At 48.7% G+C, this 17456-nt stretch overlaps 6 protein-coding genes across 6 annotated transcripts; 4 read left to right on the plus strand and 2 right to left on the minus strand.

Annotated features, from left to right (window-relative positions):
- Positions 1-3947: 3947 nt before the first annotated feature.
- Positions 3948-4336, plus strand: J7337_013700 (uncharacterized protein; the record flags this gene model as incomplete). Its single annotated transcript, XM_044831177.1, has 2 exons — positions 3948-4143; positions 4197-4336. 2 exons carry the CDS (start codon positions 3948-3950, stop codon positions 4334-4336), a joined length of 336 nt encoding a protein of 111 aa, XP_044674452.1.
- A 545-nt stretch (positions 4337-4881) lies between these two features.
- Positions 4882-5754, plus strand: J7337_013701 (uncharacterized protein; the record flags this gene model as incomplete). Its single annotated transcript, XM_044831178.1, has 4 exons — positions 4882-4890; positions 4936-5241; positions 5306-5500; positions 5554-5754. The coding sequence occupies 4 exons, from the start codon at positions 4882-4884 to the stop codon at positions 5752-5754; spliced, it is 711 nt and encodes a 236-aa protein (XP_044674453.1).
- Positions 5755-6471: 717 nt separating this feature from the next.
- Positions 6472-6927, plus strand: J7337_013702 (uncharacterized protein; the record flags this gene model as incomplete). The annotated part of the gene is made up of 1 exon (XM_044831179.1): positions 6472-6927. One exon carries the CDS (start codon positions 6472-6474, stop codon positions 6925-6927), a length of 456 nt encoding a protein of 151 aa, XP_044674454.1.
- A 1523-nt stretch (positions 6928-8450) lies between these two features.
- J7337_013703 (uncharacterized protein) lies at positions 8451-9795 on the minus strand (the record flags this gene model as incomplete). The annotated part of the gene is made up of 3 exons (XM_044831180.1): positions 8451-9018; positions 9074-9636; positions 9715-9795. 3 exons carry the CDS (start codon positions 9793-9795, stop codon positions 8451-8453), a joined length of 1212 nt encoding a protein of 403 aa, XP_044674455.1.
- A 935-nt stretch (positions 9796-10730) lies between these two features.
- J7337_013704 (uncharacterized protein) lies at positions 10731-11867 on the plus strand (the record flags this gene model as incomplete). The annotated part of the gene is made up of 2 exons (XM_044831181.1): positions 10731-11120; positions 11175-11867. 2 exons carry the CDS (start codon positions 10731-10733, stop codon positions 11865-11867), a joined length of 1083 nt encoding a protein of 360 aa, XP_044674456.1.
- A 743-nt stretch (positions 11868-12610) lies between these two features.
- J7337_013705 (uncharacterized protein) lies at positions 12611-15377 on the minus strand (the record flags this gene model as incomplete). Its single annotated transcript, XM_044831182.1, has 6 exons — positions 12611-12812; positions 12861-13003; positions 13054-13560; positions 13607-14522; positions 14569-15014; positions 15063-15377. 6 exons carry the CDS (start codon positions 15375-15377, stop codon positions 12611-12613), a joined length of 2529 nt encoding a protein of 842 aa, XP_044674457.1.
- Between the last annotated feature and the right edge of the window lie 2079 nt (positions 15378-17456).

Raw genomic sequence — 17456 nt, forward strand, 5'->3', positions numbered from 1 at the left:
TCTAGCTCGGCTTTATCCTTCTGATTGATGCAGTATTGGTCCACCCAGAGATATTGAAGGTCAAGTTTGATCGTCGCCTGAATAGCATCGCTAATGGTCTTGGGCACCTGATGTGGCAGAAAGCCATCCTTTGGGGCCATATTTGACTCATTGTCTTGTGGCTGTCCCCATACATAGCTAAGAGCGGCAAACTCGCATCCTTCAGGGGCTTTTATGATTGCACCAGTCTGGCACTCGATCACTTTCAAACATGAGAGTTCATGTGGATATCCTGGCAAAATCTGACAAGCTTCTGTGTGGTGGAACTTGCAGTAAGTCAACCAGTTCTTCAGTATTCGGAAGTCAATCCTGTCTGACTCTAGACGGAGAATGGTGAATTTCACCCCCTCGGTGTCTTGAGAGTTGTTTGGGAGAGGGGATATTGCAAACTGAAACGAATCGGAGTCAAAGGTGCTCAAACGAAGCACATGGCTTCTATCAAAGGCATTTGTTGCAAGGGACCACGAAGGTATGTTAAGATACGTGCTCGCTGGGTTCCTGACCAAAAGTTCGAACTTAACCTCACTTTGTTGGTTGGCAGGTGTGGCATTGTCGCTAAATAAAATAGTAGTAAAGAATCGGCAGAGTGGGCAAGGCGATAATCTTTTGCTTGTAAGTCGTAATTTGGTATACTCTTGCGCATTCCGTATAGCGTAAAGGTCAATAGAAGAGCATTGTGTACAGAGGTCGGCGGCTACGTCAGGAAGTGCTTCCCTAATGGTGGGAATAGAGACCTGCCATATAGGAGAACAACAAGTATCTCCAGATGCCATCTTCAGATGTAAAGCGGAGGTAGCTTTTTTTTTTCTTATAAAGAGAATGAAAAGTAAGAAGGAAAAGTCCTTTTATCAGGCTATTAGCCTTAGAGCACCTTAAATCCATAGATCAGCCAGTTATAGAACACCACGTTGACAACGGAGTAAGATGAAAAAACATGATATTACATAATCCTGTCCCCTACTTCACTAAATAAGTTATTTATACTTTTTTTATTAAGTTATTTAAATTCTTATTAATTTAATTTATCTTAAATAAATATAAATAAATAATAAGGAGAAGGAAAAAGAGAAATAATTATTATTTAAACGTATATAAGCTAGTAAAGAGTTCTTAAAGGATATTACTGATATAAAGATAGTATTTTAGGACTTAGATAGGCTATATATTTATATAGAATAGCTAACTATATTCTTAAAGTTATCTTAAGATAATATACAGGCAAGTCAATCCGACTATTCTAGAGCCAGAATCAGCTATTGAAAGGTCAGAATGTCCCTATAGCAATACGCCAGTTATAGCCAATCGGGGCCCCAGATAATGTGGAAAAAATAAGATGCTTTTTTTTCAGTAGACATCATACACTACTGCCTCTCTGAGGAAATTCAATATGCTTTTGACTGTGTTGGCTATATATGTCTCTAAGTTCTGTCTGTCGGAATAAGCTCCTAGCGACGAGTCTCAACTGCAAATCGTTGAGACAATTATAAGCCGTAAGTATCAATCAACGTCATATAATACGCCAAGAGGGAAAAAATAACCTTGATATCAAGTCTCAAAGCCACACAGCTGCTGCCTTAAACCTTGTAGTCCAATTGAACAAGTGGTTTCAATCTATAAGCATAAAAGCTCACTTCCCTCGACCTGAGTGGACCAAATGCCCTCTCTATTGTCACCTCACGCATTGTAATCTCTTATGCAATCCCAAAATTTAAGACAGGCCAAGAACCCCAAAAACCATCACAAGATAGACCACTGCGCGATCGACATCAACAACAGCTAATCCGGCTACAGCTGTAGTTGATCTTGATCGCGTAGCGGCGTATCTTGTGATAGGATATGGGGTTCTTGGTCTGTTTTGAACTGGCCTTTTGGGGTTAAGGAAGAAATTATAATGCGTGAGGTGTTCATGACCAACCGGACCCACGGAGGCCCGGGTCCGCAAGCCCGGTGAGCATCGCCACGAGTGTCCGGAACGGGCAACGCCAGTTCGACTCATCACGCCAACAACCCAGATAGGGCTTTATATATAAACTCACTTCCCACGCTTCATCATGTTTTCCATCTCGGCTGTCGTTTCAAACCCGTTCGAAATAATACTCAGTCCCAGAACACAACTTGCCGGACCAGTTAATCGACCATGGCAGACACAAGTGTTGTTGACAGCGATCAGCAGCAGTCACTCAGAATCGCACAGACTCCTTCATTCTGCAGACTATGTAGCATCGAACTACGAGGACTAGAAACATGGAAAGACCATGTCAAAAGCGACGGACAGTGAGTATCTCTCCCTCAATCAAAACGCAAACAAAATCTAATCGTCACTTGAAGTGTCCAGAAGCTACAAGAGAAAGTCCATGGCGTTACAGTGTCATCAACAACTTCTCCTTCGAAATTATCTCCGCCTCGAAGCCAAAGGAGAGATTAATTTTAGGATGATGACCTGGAGTCAGAAAGCGATGTTGAAGACGATTTGGAGGAAGACCAAGAACTTGTCGCGACGGAGTTCGTGCCCGGTCACTGCCTCTTCTGCACCAAAGACTCCTCAACTTTAGAAGACGATAGCATGAAACACATGTCCTCCGCACATTGCTTCAGAATTCCCTTCCAAGAATTCTTAGCCGTCGACCTCGAAACGCTGGTCTCCTATCTTCACTTCGTCATCAACACATACAGAGAATGTATCTGCTGCGGCACCCGTCGGAGTACAGTCGAGGGCATACAGCATCACATGTTAGCCAAAGGCCACTGTTGCTTCAACATCTCACCAGAGACAGAAGAATTCTACGAGATACCGCCATACGAAGATGCTCTAGGGGATAGAAAGCAAGATGCAGGTAATCCGGTCAGACTGCCTTCTGGGAGAGTCATCTCGCATCCCAAACACGAAGAACCTTGCGTTCCTCGTCGAGGGGCAGCAGATCAGAAACGCCTTGACCCCTCAGCGCCTGTAGAGCCAGGTATGGAGATTGCGCACCGACGAACGGTCAATGGAAGTAGAGAGGTTGTGCAGGCTAGTGAAGCCGTCCTTGCCGCACAGCTCTCGAGGCTCAAGGTTACCAGTGATAGAGCCGTGCAGAGGAAGGAGAAACGACGTAGGGGAAGATTAGAGCGGGCGAATAATTTCTTTGCGCTGAAGAGATTTAGGTTAGATGCTGCGGATAGTCGAATGGGTCGGCAATTTTAAAATATGGTCATCGAGGTCAGACACGCGATGCAAGCATCAGCCGTGAGGCTTTCCAGTTCAAAGTGAAAATCTTGAAAAGACACTTCGGGCAGCAAATCAACTACCTAAACGCTAATCAAAACATTTCATTATGAATGGACCGTACCAGAGACATCTCGTATCATTATGGTCGCAACAATGCCTTCCGACTTCCCTCTCTTCATTTCTCCGGTATACATATGCAAAAGTCTTTTTGCTCTTTTCCCCGCATAATTCTCATCGGGTAATGTGTATTATCAGGGCCTCATGTCCATCCTACTTCCCAGCACATCATTCTATAGCGCCACCTGGCAAGGCACTACGTGAGGCTGCTACGCTGCATATTGTAAGCCAAGACTCCTCACCTAAACATGCCGCCGATATTGGGCATCCTGCAAAGAAATGCCTCGAGGAACATTGGGTCTTGAATCCAGCTGAAAGATCTAACCGCTATATCCGCTAAACCTACTTTTGTTCAATCTTCGGCTCCAAATTGTGCTTTATTCCCGAAACAAAATGCCTGGGTGGCTTCCATAGAAGAGGTGCATCACAAGGCATAGTGCAAGGCGTCCCATCCTTGTCTCACCTTTTTCTGACGAAAAACCGAGGCTCAACTATAATAACTATTCTCTCGACACAATATCCAGGCAAGTCAATCCTACATTCTAGTACTAAAATTGGTTTCTTATTCTTATCTGTTATCAAAATGTCGCCTTCTTCAAGTCAGGATACAGTTTCCAATACAGGAGACGAACTCAGAATCGAGATCGGCGTGGATCCAGACTCAAGCGCCTATGCCCCGGACATGGACAGTCTGGAAACCAATGAATTTCCACGACTACGTGACTCCCCTGATGACTGTGACTTCTTGGCGCTAAGTCGCTTTACTCACGACGGAGACAGTAAGATTCATGCATAGGTGATCATTGTAGAAGCTATGACTAATGGGGAATAGAAGTTCGAGATGAAATATTCACTTTTGGCCAGCTTGAAGAGATAGAATATTTTCTGGACGATCCCGAGGGTGGCGATATATATCTTCTGTTCGGCTTCCAAGGGCAAGCTTTGGACAAAGACTTTACTGACTATTCCTAGTAGAGCGATTCCTGAGACTACTCTTCTCAACCACTGTGGTAGCGAGATGCGTGAAATCTACCAAAAATTGGGGTTTGCTCCATTAATCCCATATTGTCCGGCCAATGACGTCCTCAGAGGGTTAGGCCGACGGCTCTATGGTTCTCGTTCACAGTATGGTATGGGACTCCTGGGTGAGAAGATGATCAGATCTGACTTTTATTTTAAAAGATATCTGGTTCACGCTTCCCTTAATGAATCCGGTTCTTTCAGATGATGTTCCAGGCCAAGACCTTCATGTATTCCAATGCGACTCTACTAGAGGGTACATCCATTTACGTGATAGCCTGGGCATGTTCTACCTCAGCTTCGATATCGAAACCAGACAAACAAGGATTTTGTATTCGAATTCGATTCCCGCAAGCCAAAAACTGGAGGCTGTGTCGGCAAACGCAGAAGACCTGGGTGTACGGAATGAACCTTTTATGTTCCTCACATGCGCACTGAGTGCAATCCTTGAAGAACAAGGAAGTTTTGCATGCTCATTCTTCACTTACATCGAAGAAATGGTAAATGTATTCCCCTTTTCTACAGAATTCTTTCTCATTGTGACGTGGTAGGAGGACTATACCAATTCCCTGGAGTTTGAGATTGCGGAGGACGAAGAGAAGCAGGTCAAAGAGACCGCCATCAAGCTGAGAAAGTCATTACCGGACTTGGAGAGAATCCTGGAGTTGGTAGAATGTGCGATTCAAATCATCGAGGACACCATCAGTGAGCACAAAGACTGCAAAGAGCTGCTGTCCATTCCCGAAGAGCGTTTTCTCTATGTCGAGAAGAATCTTCAGACTCTGCGCTCCAAAGCGATTTCCTTCAAGACATATCAAGAAACACGTATCAGGAGGATCAATGTCTGCTTATCAACGGTAGGACCTCTATACCCTCAGGAGGTGTTCTTTGCCGGAATACCATGCTAACCACTCGCTCTAGCTCTCATCCCTTCTGAGCCTTAGGGCTGACAGCGCCATCAAAGCGAGCACAGAAGCAATGACGAGATTGACAGAAGCCAATCGAGAGGACAGCGGTAGAATGAATGAGATTTCCATAGCTACGAAGCTCGACAGCGAGGCTATGATCACCATTGCGAAACTCACCATGTTCTATCTACCGTCAACATTTGTAGCGGTAAGCGACCATACCCCGACGCTCGACGTCAAAAAACGCTAACAGTAGACAAGACACTTTTCAGCATGGGCATCTTCAATTTCGATTTTGACGATGGCAAGAATGGGCGTCTTGTCATGTCCAGCCAATGGTGGATGTACATCATTTTTGCGATCCCTCTCACTCTGGGGACGTTTTACTGGTTCAGAGCGGTTACAAGATCGCACAAGCAGGCAAGCCAGAAAGCAGAACGAGAAGCCAAGCAGCCTGAATGAGGGCGCGATTCCATGTGCTCTGAAGTACTCCGTAGTCTGAGGATTGATCTATGGGGTTGTTTTTACGTACGTCAAACTTTCTGTGCACCAGTCAATGCAAGCCATTCATTCAAGCCGGTGGGTAACTGAGTGGCTCCTCTTCACTTTAACGCCTAGCGTTGTCGTGGGGAGCAAGAAAAGCATGTGGCTCCAGGGCAAGATGACAAAAATACCTCGCCAGACAGTCACTCTAGTCATGCTTACTGTACCTACTTATTTTTGTTGACTAGAATACCAGGCCCAAGCTTTCTGACCTCCCCTGGTGCTATCGATCGTGAACTGAGGTTCCACCCATCAGGTCCCCGCCAGTGAAAAAAAAAAAAAAAAAAAAGTTTCAAGAAAAATTTGTCGCGACTGAACGAGCAATTGAGTGAAGTATTGTAGAAGAATAGAATGAAGATATTCCCAAATGGCTGGCATTCATTGAGTTGAGTGATGGTGACGACATTGATTGCCTTAGGCACCTCATTCCTCAAAACGGCACAGCTTGTGTAGCTATTGCCCAATGTAGAGAGCTCTGAGCTGCCTATGACGACACTAAAGCAACCACCACCAAATATTCCTTTGACCCCTCTATTTACCTTCTCCCAACAACAACCACTTCACTCAATCAATCCATCAAACCCTAATCAATCCATCAAAGACTCAATCAATCAATCAGTCCAACTCACCGCAATCATGTCCCGCATCCCAACCTCCACCTCGGTCCTCGAGTCCGCCGTCATCGAAGCCCCCTTCAGCGACGTCTGGCACCTGATCAAGCTCCAGGACTTCTCCAAGTTCTACTCGGCCCTCTCCTCCAGCGAGTGGGTGAAGGGCGCGTCCCCCGACACCGACATCGTCAAGTGGACCTTCAAGGACGGCACCGTCCTCGAGGTCAAGCAGGAGGAGCACTCGTCCATCGACCACTACATCACCTACAGCGTCATCTCGTCGCAGCCCGCCCTCAGCTACACCTCGGTCGTCAGCACCGTCCGCGCCTACCCCGTCACCTCGGGCAAGTACGAGGGCGCTACTTTCGTCACCTGGAGCGGAAACTTCTCGAGCGATGCTGATGCTGGTGTCATTGAGGATGCCAAGTTCAAGCGCCGTGAGGCTCTGGCTGACCTCGCTAAGGCTGTTGCCAAGAAGTAAATGATGGGAATATGGGAAGCAGGGATTAAAAAGAAACGAAGGGTATCATAAGAATATCTATGGATGGGCGGAGCAGGGTTATCACATGTCGATGTAACTATTAGCCCGTCGTCACAATCACATCAATTGTCAAGCTGTGCATCATATGGAATCACAAACCGAGACCTCAACTTGACCCTAAACTTAGGCCTAAGCAAGTTGATGATGATGATATTCCAAGTCTTTATAAAAATCTTCATTGTTGGTGTCAGTCTTGTAGATGCTTTGACTCTTCAACTGGTATCGGATAATGTTGGGCCGTTGATTGATCAAACTGCGTCGCATCAGATACAGGGTACTCAGTAGTGGTGCACCAGCGTTGTACGCAAGGTTGCGACAACCAACCACGGAAATCTGCATCGCACAACATAAATTCATCGCAAAACATGTGTCCCGATTCACGTTTCGCAACATCTCACCAGGACTGGACCCTGAACATTGCACACAAAAGATTTGCGCTGGATTTTCAGGGTCTGGGGACAGACCCATTCTTGGCGGAGAGCTTCAGGGTAGGACTGATCGGGTACCTGAAATTTTCAACACCATGAATCAGATCATCTTCAATTCTAGAACGATTCGAAACACAAATTCGCGTTAGCTCACGGAATCAACGGGATTCAGCTGCATATATCAACTCCGAGTCTCTCGATAAATGGCTCATTTTCAATTCAGCGACGTTGCGCAACAGGGACACTCCCCCAAGACCTTTTGCACATGGGATCTCAAACACGAGATAAGAATCTCACACGTCGCAGTGCAACCGGCTTCTTCGGATGCAATGTCGTCCACTCAAGCGATGCAGGGTCCTTTCTACAAGTGAGTCTCTTCCATAGCGTGATTGGACCAAAGAAAATAGAGAGGAATGAATCAAGTACCCCTTGAATGAAAATTTGAAGCTTGAAAGTTAATTGAACTCTAAATTCCAACGTCCGAGACCCCGATTCTCGACACTTTGTATTCACTGATGCCGATCAACAGTTTTCTGTGAAACCTTCGCGTATTTGGCGTATTCATCTTTGCTCGTATCTTATCTACGCGTATTAGTTCGTCCGCGCGTTCGTTCAGCCCGTCTCTCGTCAGCACAGAATTTTTCCAGTGGTGCCACACGAGTCGGTCAGATTTTAATCACTCCAACGGCGTTTCATTGACCTCCGTCTTCCGTTGGTGGGTTTCGGCACGGTAATCTCGTCGGGTCCGATCCTTCGACAGGTCCCACATTCAATTCCGTCAAGCGCATAAAAAGGGGATGGTCAAAACTCCACCACAATTTCACATTCTCCGCAAGGCGAGCATGGGTGCAAGCCTTGTTTGGAGGTGAGCACGTGAGCATATCACACCGTCTTGTGGGATATCGTGAAGTGGGGGCATGCGTGTACGTTGTTGATTGACATTATTCTAGATTAACATTAATTAAATGGTTCATTGCGATGGGTTGCTATGCGATATCGTTATGTGATGATTGAGTAAAACATGCTGTGTGTCATTTATTTCCCTCCCCGGTTGCCGGTTGTAGGGAACGGCTTCTCCAGCTTCACGCACCAGAGGAACAGATCCTCCAAGGGCAAAAGACCAAGCAACATGCGGTTCGACAGCCAAGCAACCAGAACAACTCCTGTAGCAGCAAGGGCATCAAGCCAGTAGTGATTCGCCGTAGCAACAATGATAGTCAACACAAACGCCGGGTACACGACGCTCAGCACCACGAAGAAGACCTGCCACGCCTTGCTCATGCGCTTCTCACGGGGGGCGAGGCGGCGGCGGAAGAGGCCAGAGTGGTACAGGAGGACAGTGCCGATGCAGAAGGAGTATCCAAAGTGAAGAGAGGGGAAGGCGGCGAGCTGGTTGAAGAACTTGTTGGTGGCGTAGATGGACTCGGCGTCTTCGCGGCGGACGGTGTCGAAGAAGCCGTATTCTTCGGGAAGGAGACGAGGCGGCATGCATGGGTATGTTGTGAAGACGACGAAGCTGAAGAGGTTTGTGAGCGTCATCATGCGACGAGCCTCTGCGAACTGCGCGTGCGTCGGTGCGGCGTAGTAATACCATGCGAGGAAGCTTAAGCTTGTTAGCAATGTTTTCGTCGTGAGGCGTAGTAGAAGTGACGACGAACCTGACGGTGACGGGGATGTGAATAAGGGAGTAAGCGCGGTTCAAGATGGTCAGCATCGTCTGGTGATCATTCCTGAAGAAGCTCTGGACATCGATCTCGCGCAGAGGAAACAACCAGCTAAACGGACCCTCATGCTCAAACCACAAGACCGCCTTTCCATGGTTCTCCGCAGTCTGCCAGACGCCATCCGTGGCGGCGATAAGCTCACTCGCCGACTTGACGCCGACGTAGAAGAGCAGATTGACAGCCCAGTAGAACATCTCGACGAGGAACGGGAACTTTTGTATGAAGCGCGAGTGATAGTACTTGGCGTACCGGCTCGAGTTGGGCGTGTGAACAACAGTACCGCAGCACGTTCGTTTCTTGGGCGGGTGCGTGTCAGTCGGCGACGCTGCGTCGGCGAGGTTGAGACGCTCCGTCTCGTCGTGGACGTCGTCCTCGTCCCATGGCTCCAGCTTCGATTGGCCGAGGAGACCTGCGTCGGCGCTCTTTGACGAAGGGATGATGGAGAAGTTTCGGAGGCGGTTGAAGTAACATGAAGCGATCATGACACCGACGATGAACTGCACGTGCCGCCAAAAAAGAGACCACAAGGTTAGACTTCTGTCCGGCGTGAGAGTTTACACAGAGAAAATACGTACGATTGGCTCCACGACGGCGTGGTAGGCAAACTGCGGCTCACCCAAATCTTGTTCATTCTGTGGAGTTTGCTCTTGAGCCATGATGTCCTCTACTGCGGCATGCGCCGACCTGACCTGAACCAGCAAAAATAAAAGAAAGACGAAGAGTGTAATAAATAGAGTAAAAGAAGCTTAAAGGTTGTCACGACGAATAGGTTGGGGCGGGTGAGTCGATACGTTAGAAGGGGAAAAAAAAAGGTTTACGTTAAAAAGATAAATAAAGAACGAACTTCGGAAGACGCGGAGAATAATGAACAGGGGGAGGACCGGTCAAAACAAGGGAAGCAAGGATTTGATTTGGGATCAGGATTTCTTTCTGATCAAAAGCTATCGAACGCACGCACTGGGCTACAGAATTAAAGAGCGTTAGGGCGGTTAGTTAGGGGGGTTAGATAAGCTTGGCGGGTTGGAGCGCTGTGTTATTACGTGTCTTGGCTATGGTTATGGGAGGCAGCCCCTGAAGCGCCAGTACCAATTGGCAATTGGCCACTTGGGCGATTCAGCTTTGGGTGACGTAGATGATCCATTTCCGCAGAGGCTAAATTTTAGATTGCCAGGGGGGACGGGGGACAGAAAGTTAGAGTATGAGGCCACTATAGATTCAGTGAAAAATGCACCCGCTGAAATTGTCAGATGAGAGACGGGGCGGGGTGATGGTCAGCCAATCCCGTCGTCCGCGGACCCCAAAGAAACAAAAGCGAGAACGAAAAATCCGAGGGGGATTAGGGGGCCTGCTCCACTGATAATGAAAGGGTCACCCCCCCCTTTGGTGCCACTGCAACTGTACTGCCACCGTCCCTGCGGCGCAATCCACCATCTTTTCGCGAGCGTCAGATTTAATCTCAGCCCCAAAAAACAATTCAATTCAATCCATCCTTTCCACTCCTTCAAAAGCGCACCCAACGCCAAGCCGCTTCGCCGGTCCTTTCGCTCCCTTTCCTTTTCAATACCTCTTTTAATAATCTTCTCCCCTAAACATGTCATCCTCACCGATCCTCGGCCCTGAACGAAAAAGCTCCTACGATGAAGAGCGTCTCGAATGGGCGAAGCCCTCGGTGCCGAAGAAGTACCTCCGCCTGCCAAGACTGCGCCGCTCGACCGTGATTCTCTTCCTCATCGACTTTTTGATCATCGCTGTGCTCGTGCATGCTTTTTACCCGCTCATCACGCTGCTGCGAAGGAATGAGGAGCTGTTCGGTGCGAGATTAACGCTGCCCCTGAATGATACGTCGTTTGGCGAGGATGTGCCCGCGCAGAGGACGATACCGAGGATTTTTCACCAGACCAGCGCGAACGAGACCATCCCTGAGGCTTGGAAGGACTTGGTAAAGAGTTGTCGGGAGACTTACTCGGAGTTTGAGTACAAGGTTTGTTTTTGGTCCCGGTGGTTTGATTGAAGGGACGGGAGCTAATTGTCGCAGCACTGGACCGACGCAAAGGCTCGTGATTTTATCTCGGAAGAGTACCCTTGGTTCCTCGACACTTGGGATACATTCCCCTTCAACATTCAGCGCGCTGATGCTATTCGATACTTTGTTCTTCACCACTACGGCGGTATCTATCTCGACATGGACACGCTCTGCAACGCGACCATCCCGCTGCACCAGATCGAAGCCGACGGCAGCAAGCACCACGCCGTCTTCAAGAGCACAACGCCCACCGGCGTCTCCAACGACATGATGATAACATCCGCGCACCACCCGGCCTTCACAAAAGCCCTCTCGCGAATCCAGCTCTACAACGACATAACCCGTCCCTGGGCGCACATCCTCCCGCACGTCGCGGTGATGGTATCAGCGGGCCCGCTGTTCCTGACCATGGCGCTGAAGAATTACCTGCTCGAGCAGCCGTCGCTGCCTGAGACTACGGTGCAGGTGATCAATGCGACGGAGCTCGAACCTTATTTGACTGATTACGAGGGCGCGTCGTGGCATCACGGCGATACGAAGGCGATAATGTGGTTGGGTGAGCACGAGTGGGTTTGGTACCTGCTCGGTCTCGTTGGGGTTGTTGGAGGGTTGTATCTGATCAATATGCTTATGATGAAGTGCTGGGTGCGGTTCTTCGAGAAGGCTTCCATTGATGAGGCCAAGGATGCTATTAAACTCACGTAGACGGGGTTATGCTTAATTATATACGACTTTTAATACTTCTAATGGCAGCGATGTTTCCTTCATAGTCTGTGATACTTCCAATATCGCGCAGTCCCTCGGACAATGCTCAATATCGACAGTGAAGCCCATTCTGACCGCCCCATAGAGAGACGCTAGCCTCGTGGCTTATCTCAACACGTCAGTGCGTCGACGAGTCCCTCAGATTTAAATCTGACGGTCCCCAAAGTCAATGCAACACTGCATGAGTTCATCAGCCGACATACGCGCGTCCAAGTTAATCTTGGTCCAGACCGTTCCGTGCCGCGGAGGAACTTGTGAGATGACGTCGGCGTAGTCCCCGGAGGAGGATGACCCCGCAAAGTAGTTTGCATTGGTTGAAGCTAGGCTGTATTGGAGGTTGTGACAGATTTCTTGCATGCAATTGGTGTTTTGAGGGAGCTTTGTATGCAGTGCTCTCGATTGGTGCGGTCACAAGGAGTGATGGTTGTCTAGACTGACTGCATTGATGTTGAGTCGGTCTCGATTGCTTGCGGCGTGACGAACGCCAAGATGACCAATTCTTGGTGTTGAGATGCAACGCGATGCCAACCTCACTTGTTTCGAGATGGACTGACACAGAGTACAATTCGAGGCCTAACAAAATGACTTTTATTACCCGCCATGCTTTCTAACCAACAATTCCGACATCCAATCGCTGCGATGCCTTTCCAGCCTTTTACAATACATATCCTACACTTCCTCATCTACTGAGACCCAGTCTCCGACGCCTCACCCTCCAATTCCTTCTTCTCCTTCTCTTTCTTCTCAATAGTCGTTTGCTTCTCCCACATGGCATGGTATCGTCCTCCCTGCGCTAAAAGCTCATTGTGCGTTCCGCGCTCGACGATCTTGCCCTTGTGAAGAACGATGATCTGGTCTGATGTTGTGATGGTGGACAGACGGTGACTGCAGATTGTTAGCCATTGTTTGGAGAGGGGTTTAGAGGAGACTTACGCAATTGTGATGGTTGTGCGGCCTTCGGTGACGCGCTCGAGAGCATCTTGGATCTGACGCTCTGTGTGTGAGTCGAGAGAGGCGGTTGCTTCGTCGAGGAGAAGGATGCGAGCGTCTTTAAGGATGGCACGGGCGATGGCGATCTACAAATGTCAGTTCACGTCCGCAGTGCTAATCATCAACGGTGACTTACTCTTTGGCGTTCACCGCCCGACAACTTCAATCCCCGCTCTCCAACCTTGGTCTCATACCCATCCGGAAAGTTGAGAATACGCTCATGAATATTCGCCGCCTCACACGCCTTGTAAACATCTTCCTCCGTCGCATCTGGTCTCGCGTACAAAAGATTGTACATGATCGTCGCATTGAATAGAACCGTGTCCTGAGGAACGACGCCGATGTTGCTGCGAAGACTCTCGAGCTTGACATCTCGAAGGTCGTGACCGTCAATGGTGATGGAGCCATCCGTGACGTCGTAGAAGCGGAAGAGAAGCTTGAGGGAAGTGGACTTTCCACTGCCTGATTCTCCGACGATAGCGGTCTTTGTGCCTGGGGCAACGGTGAAGTTGATGCCGTCGAGAACGGGATCGCCTTTCTTGACGTGATATGCGAACTTGACATCGTTGAAGGAGACTTCGCCTTTGGGCGAGGGCAATGGGATGGCATCGGGCTTCTCAACCACGCCAGGTGTTTCTTTGAACTATTACCATTAGCATACCCCATTTTGATAGAAGAGAGATACTCACGATATCAAGTAGACGCTCAGCTTCAATGAGGTTATTCTGAAGCATGGTATAGTACGTCCCAAAGAAGTTCAAAGGACCCTGAAGCTGAACAAAGTAGTTGATCAGACTCACAAACTCACCAACAGTCTGCTCCCCAATAGAAATCTTGTACGCCGACACCGAAACAAGAAGCGCCGTTCCCAGAGTGAAAATCGAACTCTGCGTAAGATTCAGCCCGTTCAAGGACCACTGCACCAATCTCTCTGCGCGCTGGAAAACAGTAACATGCTCTCTGAACCGCGCCGTCTCACGCGCAACGGCACAATTATGCTGAACCGTCTCATACGCCACGATAGCATCCGTCTTGACAGCTTCCATCTCGCGAGTCTTAATGGTCATGTCCCTTCGCTGTTTTCCTCGGTACTTGGCGACGTAGATTGTGAGGAAGATGTATGACCACATGATGAAGAACACAATGATGGTGTAGAAAGCATCGTATTTCACAAAGAAAATCACACCAGCGACGAAAATGTCAAACACCATGGGAAAAACCTGAAAGCAGAAACTTTCAAGGAAGGTGTTGATGGAAGCGCCGCGGCTCAGGGCGCTGGTGACTTCGCCGACTTTCTTGTTGAGGTGAAACTCGAGTGATAAGCCGAGGACGTGTTCAAATGCAGCGGAGGAAAGACGGCGGAAGAGGGACTGAGATACGGGCAGCCAGAGGAGGGATCGCGCGGCGCCGAGAACGCCTTGGTTGCCTTGAAGAGCACGGTATACGACGTAGAGGATGATTTCTTTGTAGGGAAGTTTGCCTTCACCGAGGCTGTCGACGAGGGTGCCGAGCTGGAGAGGTCCTAGGACGTTGACGGTGCGTTGGCAGATGAGGAGGATGATGCAGATTAGTACGATGGCTTGATAGACGGGAGAACCCTTTGGCCTGTAAAAGTTAGTGAGTGAGCAGAGTTTGAAAGGCAGGGACTTACCAGAGGTAGGGAAACAGGACTCGAAATCCAGCAAAGTAATCTAGCCATCCTGTCCCAGAAACCTGCGTCCTTCTCGGCTCAGCAGCCGTGGGCTGAATGCTCCCATATCCCTCTGCTGTCCCGTTTCCGTTCTCAAGAAGTCCCCGTCTCTCCTCCGGCAAAGACTTTGGTTCTAGCGCTTTAGTCTTGTACTCTCTCAAACCCAGTGCCCCAATCATCAATGCGAGAACAAGAACCCTCGCAGCTCCAAGAATGTTAAGAGTGTCGACAAAACCAGGTGACACCCGAAGTTTCGGCTCCACAGCTGAGAGAGCAGCTGCGATGACAATCTCTGCAAGGGCACCGACGCACCATGCTGAAAGGTGAGCAGAGTTCGGATTCCACGGCCCTTCAGGGTCTGGAAGAAGACCAGCGACGTAGTATAGTAGCACTCCCACAAAAGATGCCTAGCATTGGTTAGTTATCCATGATGCAAGAGGGAAATGGAAACGTACGAGATATGCACTAAACGCAAACTCAACACTGCCCTTCCCACCATCCTGATCCGCAAAAACCTCCCTCGTAGCATACACCACACTCGCAATCAACAATCCCGAGAGGATAACCTGCAGAACCCAAATACACCGCGCGTAAAACTTGCGAATCTTGTCAATGTGCTGTTTTACATCGTTGTCCAACGCGACTTTACGCGTCGTGGCGCCATGGCGGCTTATGTAGAACTGAGCGGACTGAACGCCGAGGAGCGTGACGAAAAGGACGATGGGATAGGCGTAGAAGCCGATCTTCAATCCGAGCTCTGCCTTTGCCATGGCTGGGGGTAATTTGGGGATGGGTGTGAGACTGGGGGAGTGAGTTGAGGATGATGTCAAGGGATCGGGGTTTTGAAGTTCCGAGGAAGGGGATTAGTCAGCGGACTTATCAGCGATGGCGAGATTGTTGCTTTGTTTCACTGCATGATTCTTGGTGTGAGATTTGTCGTTTAGGTGACGATTTATTTCGATTTGGTGTTTATTCTTGCTTGTGCTAGGTGTTATCGTAATTCCATCGTAGCTGTGCCATAATTGCCGACAGTCGGCCTGGAGTCTCCCTTACGATATCCGTTGAAAATCAGCGAACGCCTCCCGCTATGCATACCGTTTCTGGACTCCTGAATCAGCCAGTGACGGTTTGAGATTCTGGAAATGTGTTGCGTTTATGCAGTTACGGTAGTCGCCTCAAATCTTGAGCCGTTCGAATGCTGCAAGTAAGGCAACCGATCGAGGCGGGGTGTTGGAAACCAGGCTATGCTGTTGGTTGGTTCCAGATTGTGACAATTGTGCAGCTCGACGTGTCAATCGTTGACTGACCCGTAGGCTTACTGTCTACCAAAAAGAGAAATCCGAGCACACCCAAACTGGTCGAAGTGCGCCGATAATGCCATTTAAAAGCAGGCTGTGATGAGGTCTCAATTCACAAGCCCAATTGTATAGGCTGTAGCAAGGCATAGTGGTATTAGATAGACTGGAAAATAAATAACCTCAATCATCTCCTGCTCTTCAACGTTGGACAGACTCACATCTTTAGCCTTTTGGAATATTTGACTGCCTAGCATGGAAGCCCTTGGTGCTTTTGCCAGTGTTATCACCATCGTAGGATTATTAAGACCAACAGCCAATTTCGTCAAATCTCTCAGAGGAATCACCTCCGACGACGGCCATGTCGCCAAAGAAATTGAAAGAATGGCGAGCGGAATACAGGCATCGGCTAACAGTATAGACGTTTCTTTGAAAGCGCTTAAAGGCCATGCGTCAAAGCTTGAGAAAATGCAGCGAGCTCCGTCAGAAGTCCTACAGTACATTATCGACAACAAGTCCCTGGACCTCATCGTTTCTAGTACAGAATCCATTAGAAAACAAATGAACCATACAACACGCGACCTTAACGATACGAATAATCGATCCAAAATCTTGAGAAAGATCAACTGGCTCTTGCTGGATAAAATGGAAGTTGAATCATTATTTCCCGAAATGCAGCTCGTCGCATCTAGTCTTAACCTCGTTTGCCCAATCATCGGACTGGAGATAAATCGATACTTACTCAATAAATCCTCTGGCGAGGTGGCGGAGTGCCTGAAGCAGGAGATGTAAGTATAAGACCCGTCTCTTGAGACCGACAAAGCGCCTAACGCCCATAAGAAAATCATTGAAGGGCCAGTTAAAACTAGTCGAGAAACAGTATCAGAGTGTAATGAAGGAGCCGTGGTCAAGTATAAACGGAGACTCAGACTTTGACGCTGCGACGAAATCACTTTTCTACTTATCAAAGAGTGTACGGCGAACTGGTTCGACACCCCGATCTGACAGAGCACCTGGTAATCGAAGGTCACTTGTCCTAGAAGAAACATTTCTGAGTCCAGCACCCCCGCAGACCCCACAGCCGTCCCCGGGACCAAGGCGTCCTAAGCCTCATAGTGTTCCAGTGCCTCGCGAAGTCACATCAGAGGTAACACGGGATACATCCAGCAGCCCCGAGTCTTCTAGACCTCATTCAACCGTTCCATCATCATCGCCACAGATCCCAGACACGCCTGCGACACCGCAAAGCCCTGATGTGCCCAAGTCGCCGAGAATAGACACCTCGGCATGTACGGTTGGTTCACGCGAGGGAGTTGTCCGGGCCATTAAAGGGCATATAATCAACAACGGGAAAGCTATTCCAGTGAAAAGCGCCATGATTGATTACCTAGGCTCCTTCAATTACATCTCAGTCAAAACGGCGACTCAGCTTGGCCTTGATATTCAGGAGCTTGACCCTGGTGAACATAGTCATGCACATGACGGAGCACACGAGAGGATACTGCCTGGGAAGGTGATTGGAAAGGTTACAGGTGTAGGATGGAGAAAAGCAGG

The sequence above is a fragment of the Fusarium musae genome, chromosome 11 (genome assembly GCF_019915245.1).
Source record: "Fusarium musae strain F31 chromosome 11, whole genome shotgun sequence".
Classification (NCBI taxonomy): Eukaryota; Fungi; Ascomycota; class Sordariomycetes; order Hypocreales; family Nectriaceae; genus Fusarium; species Fusarium musae.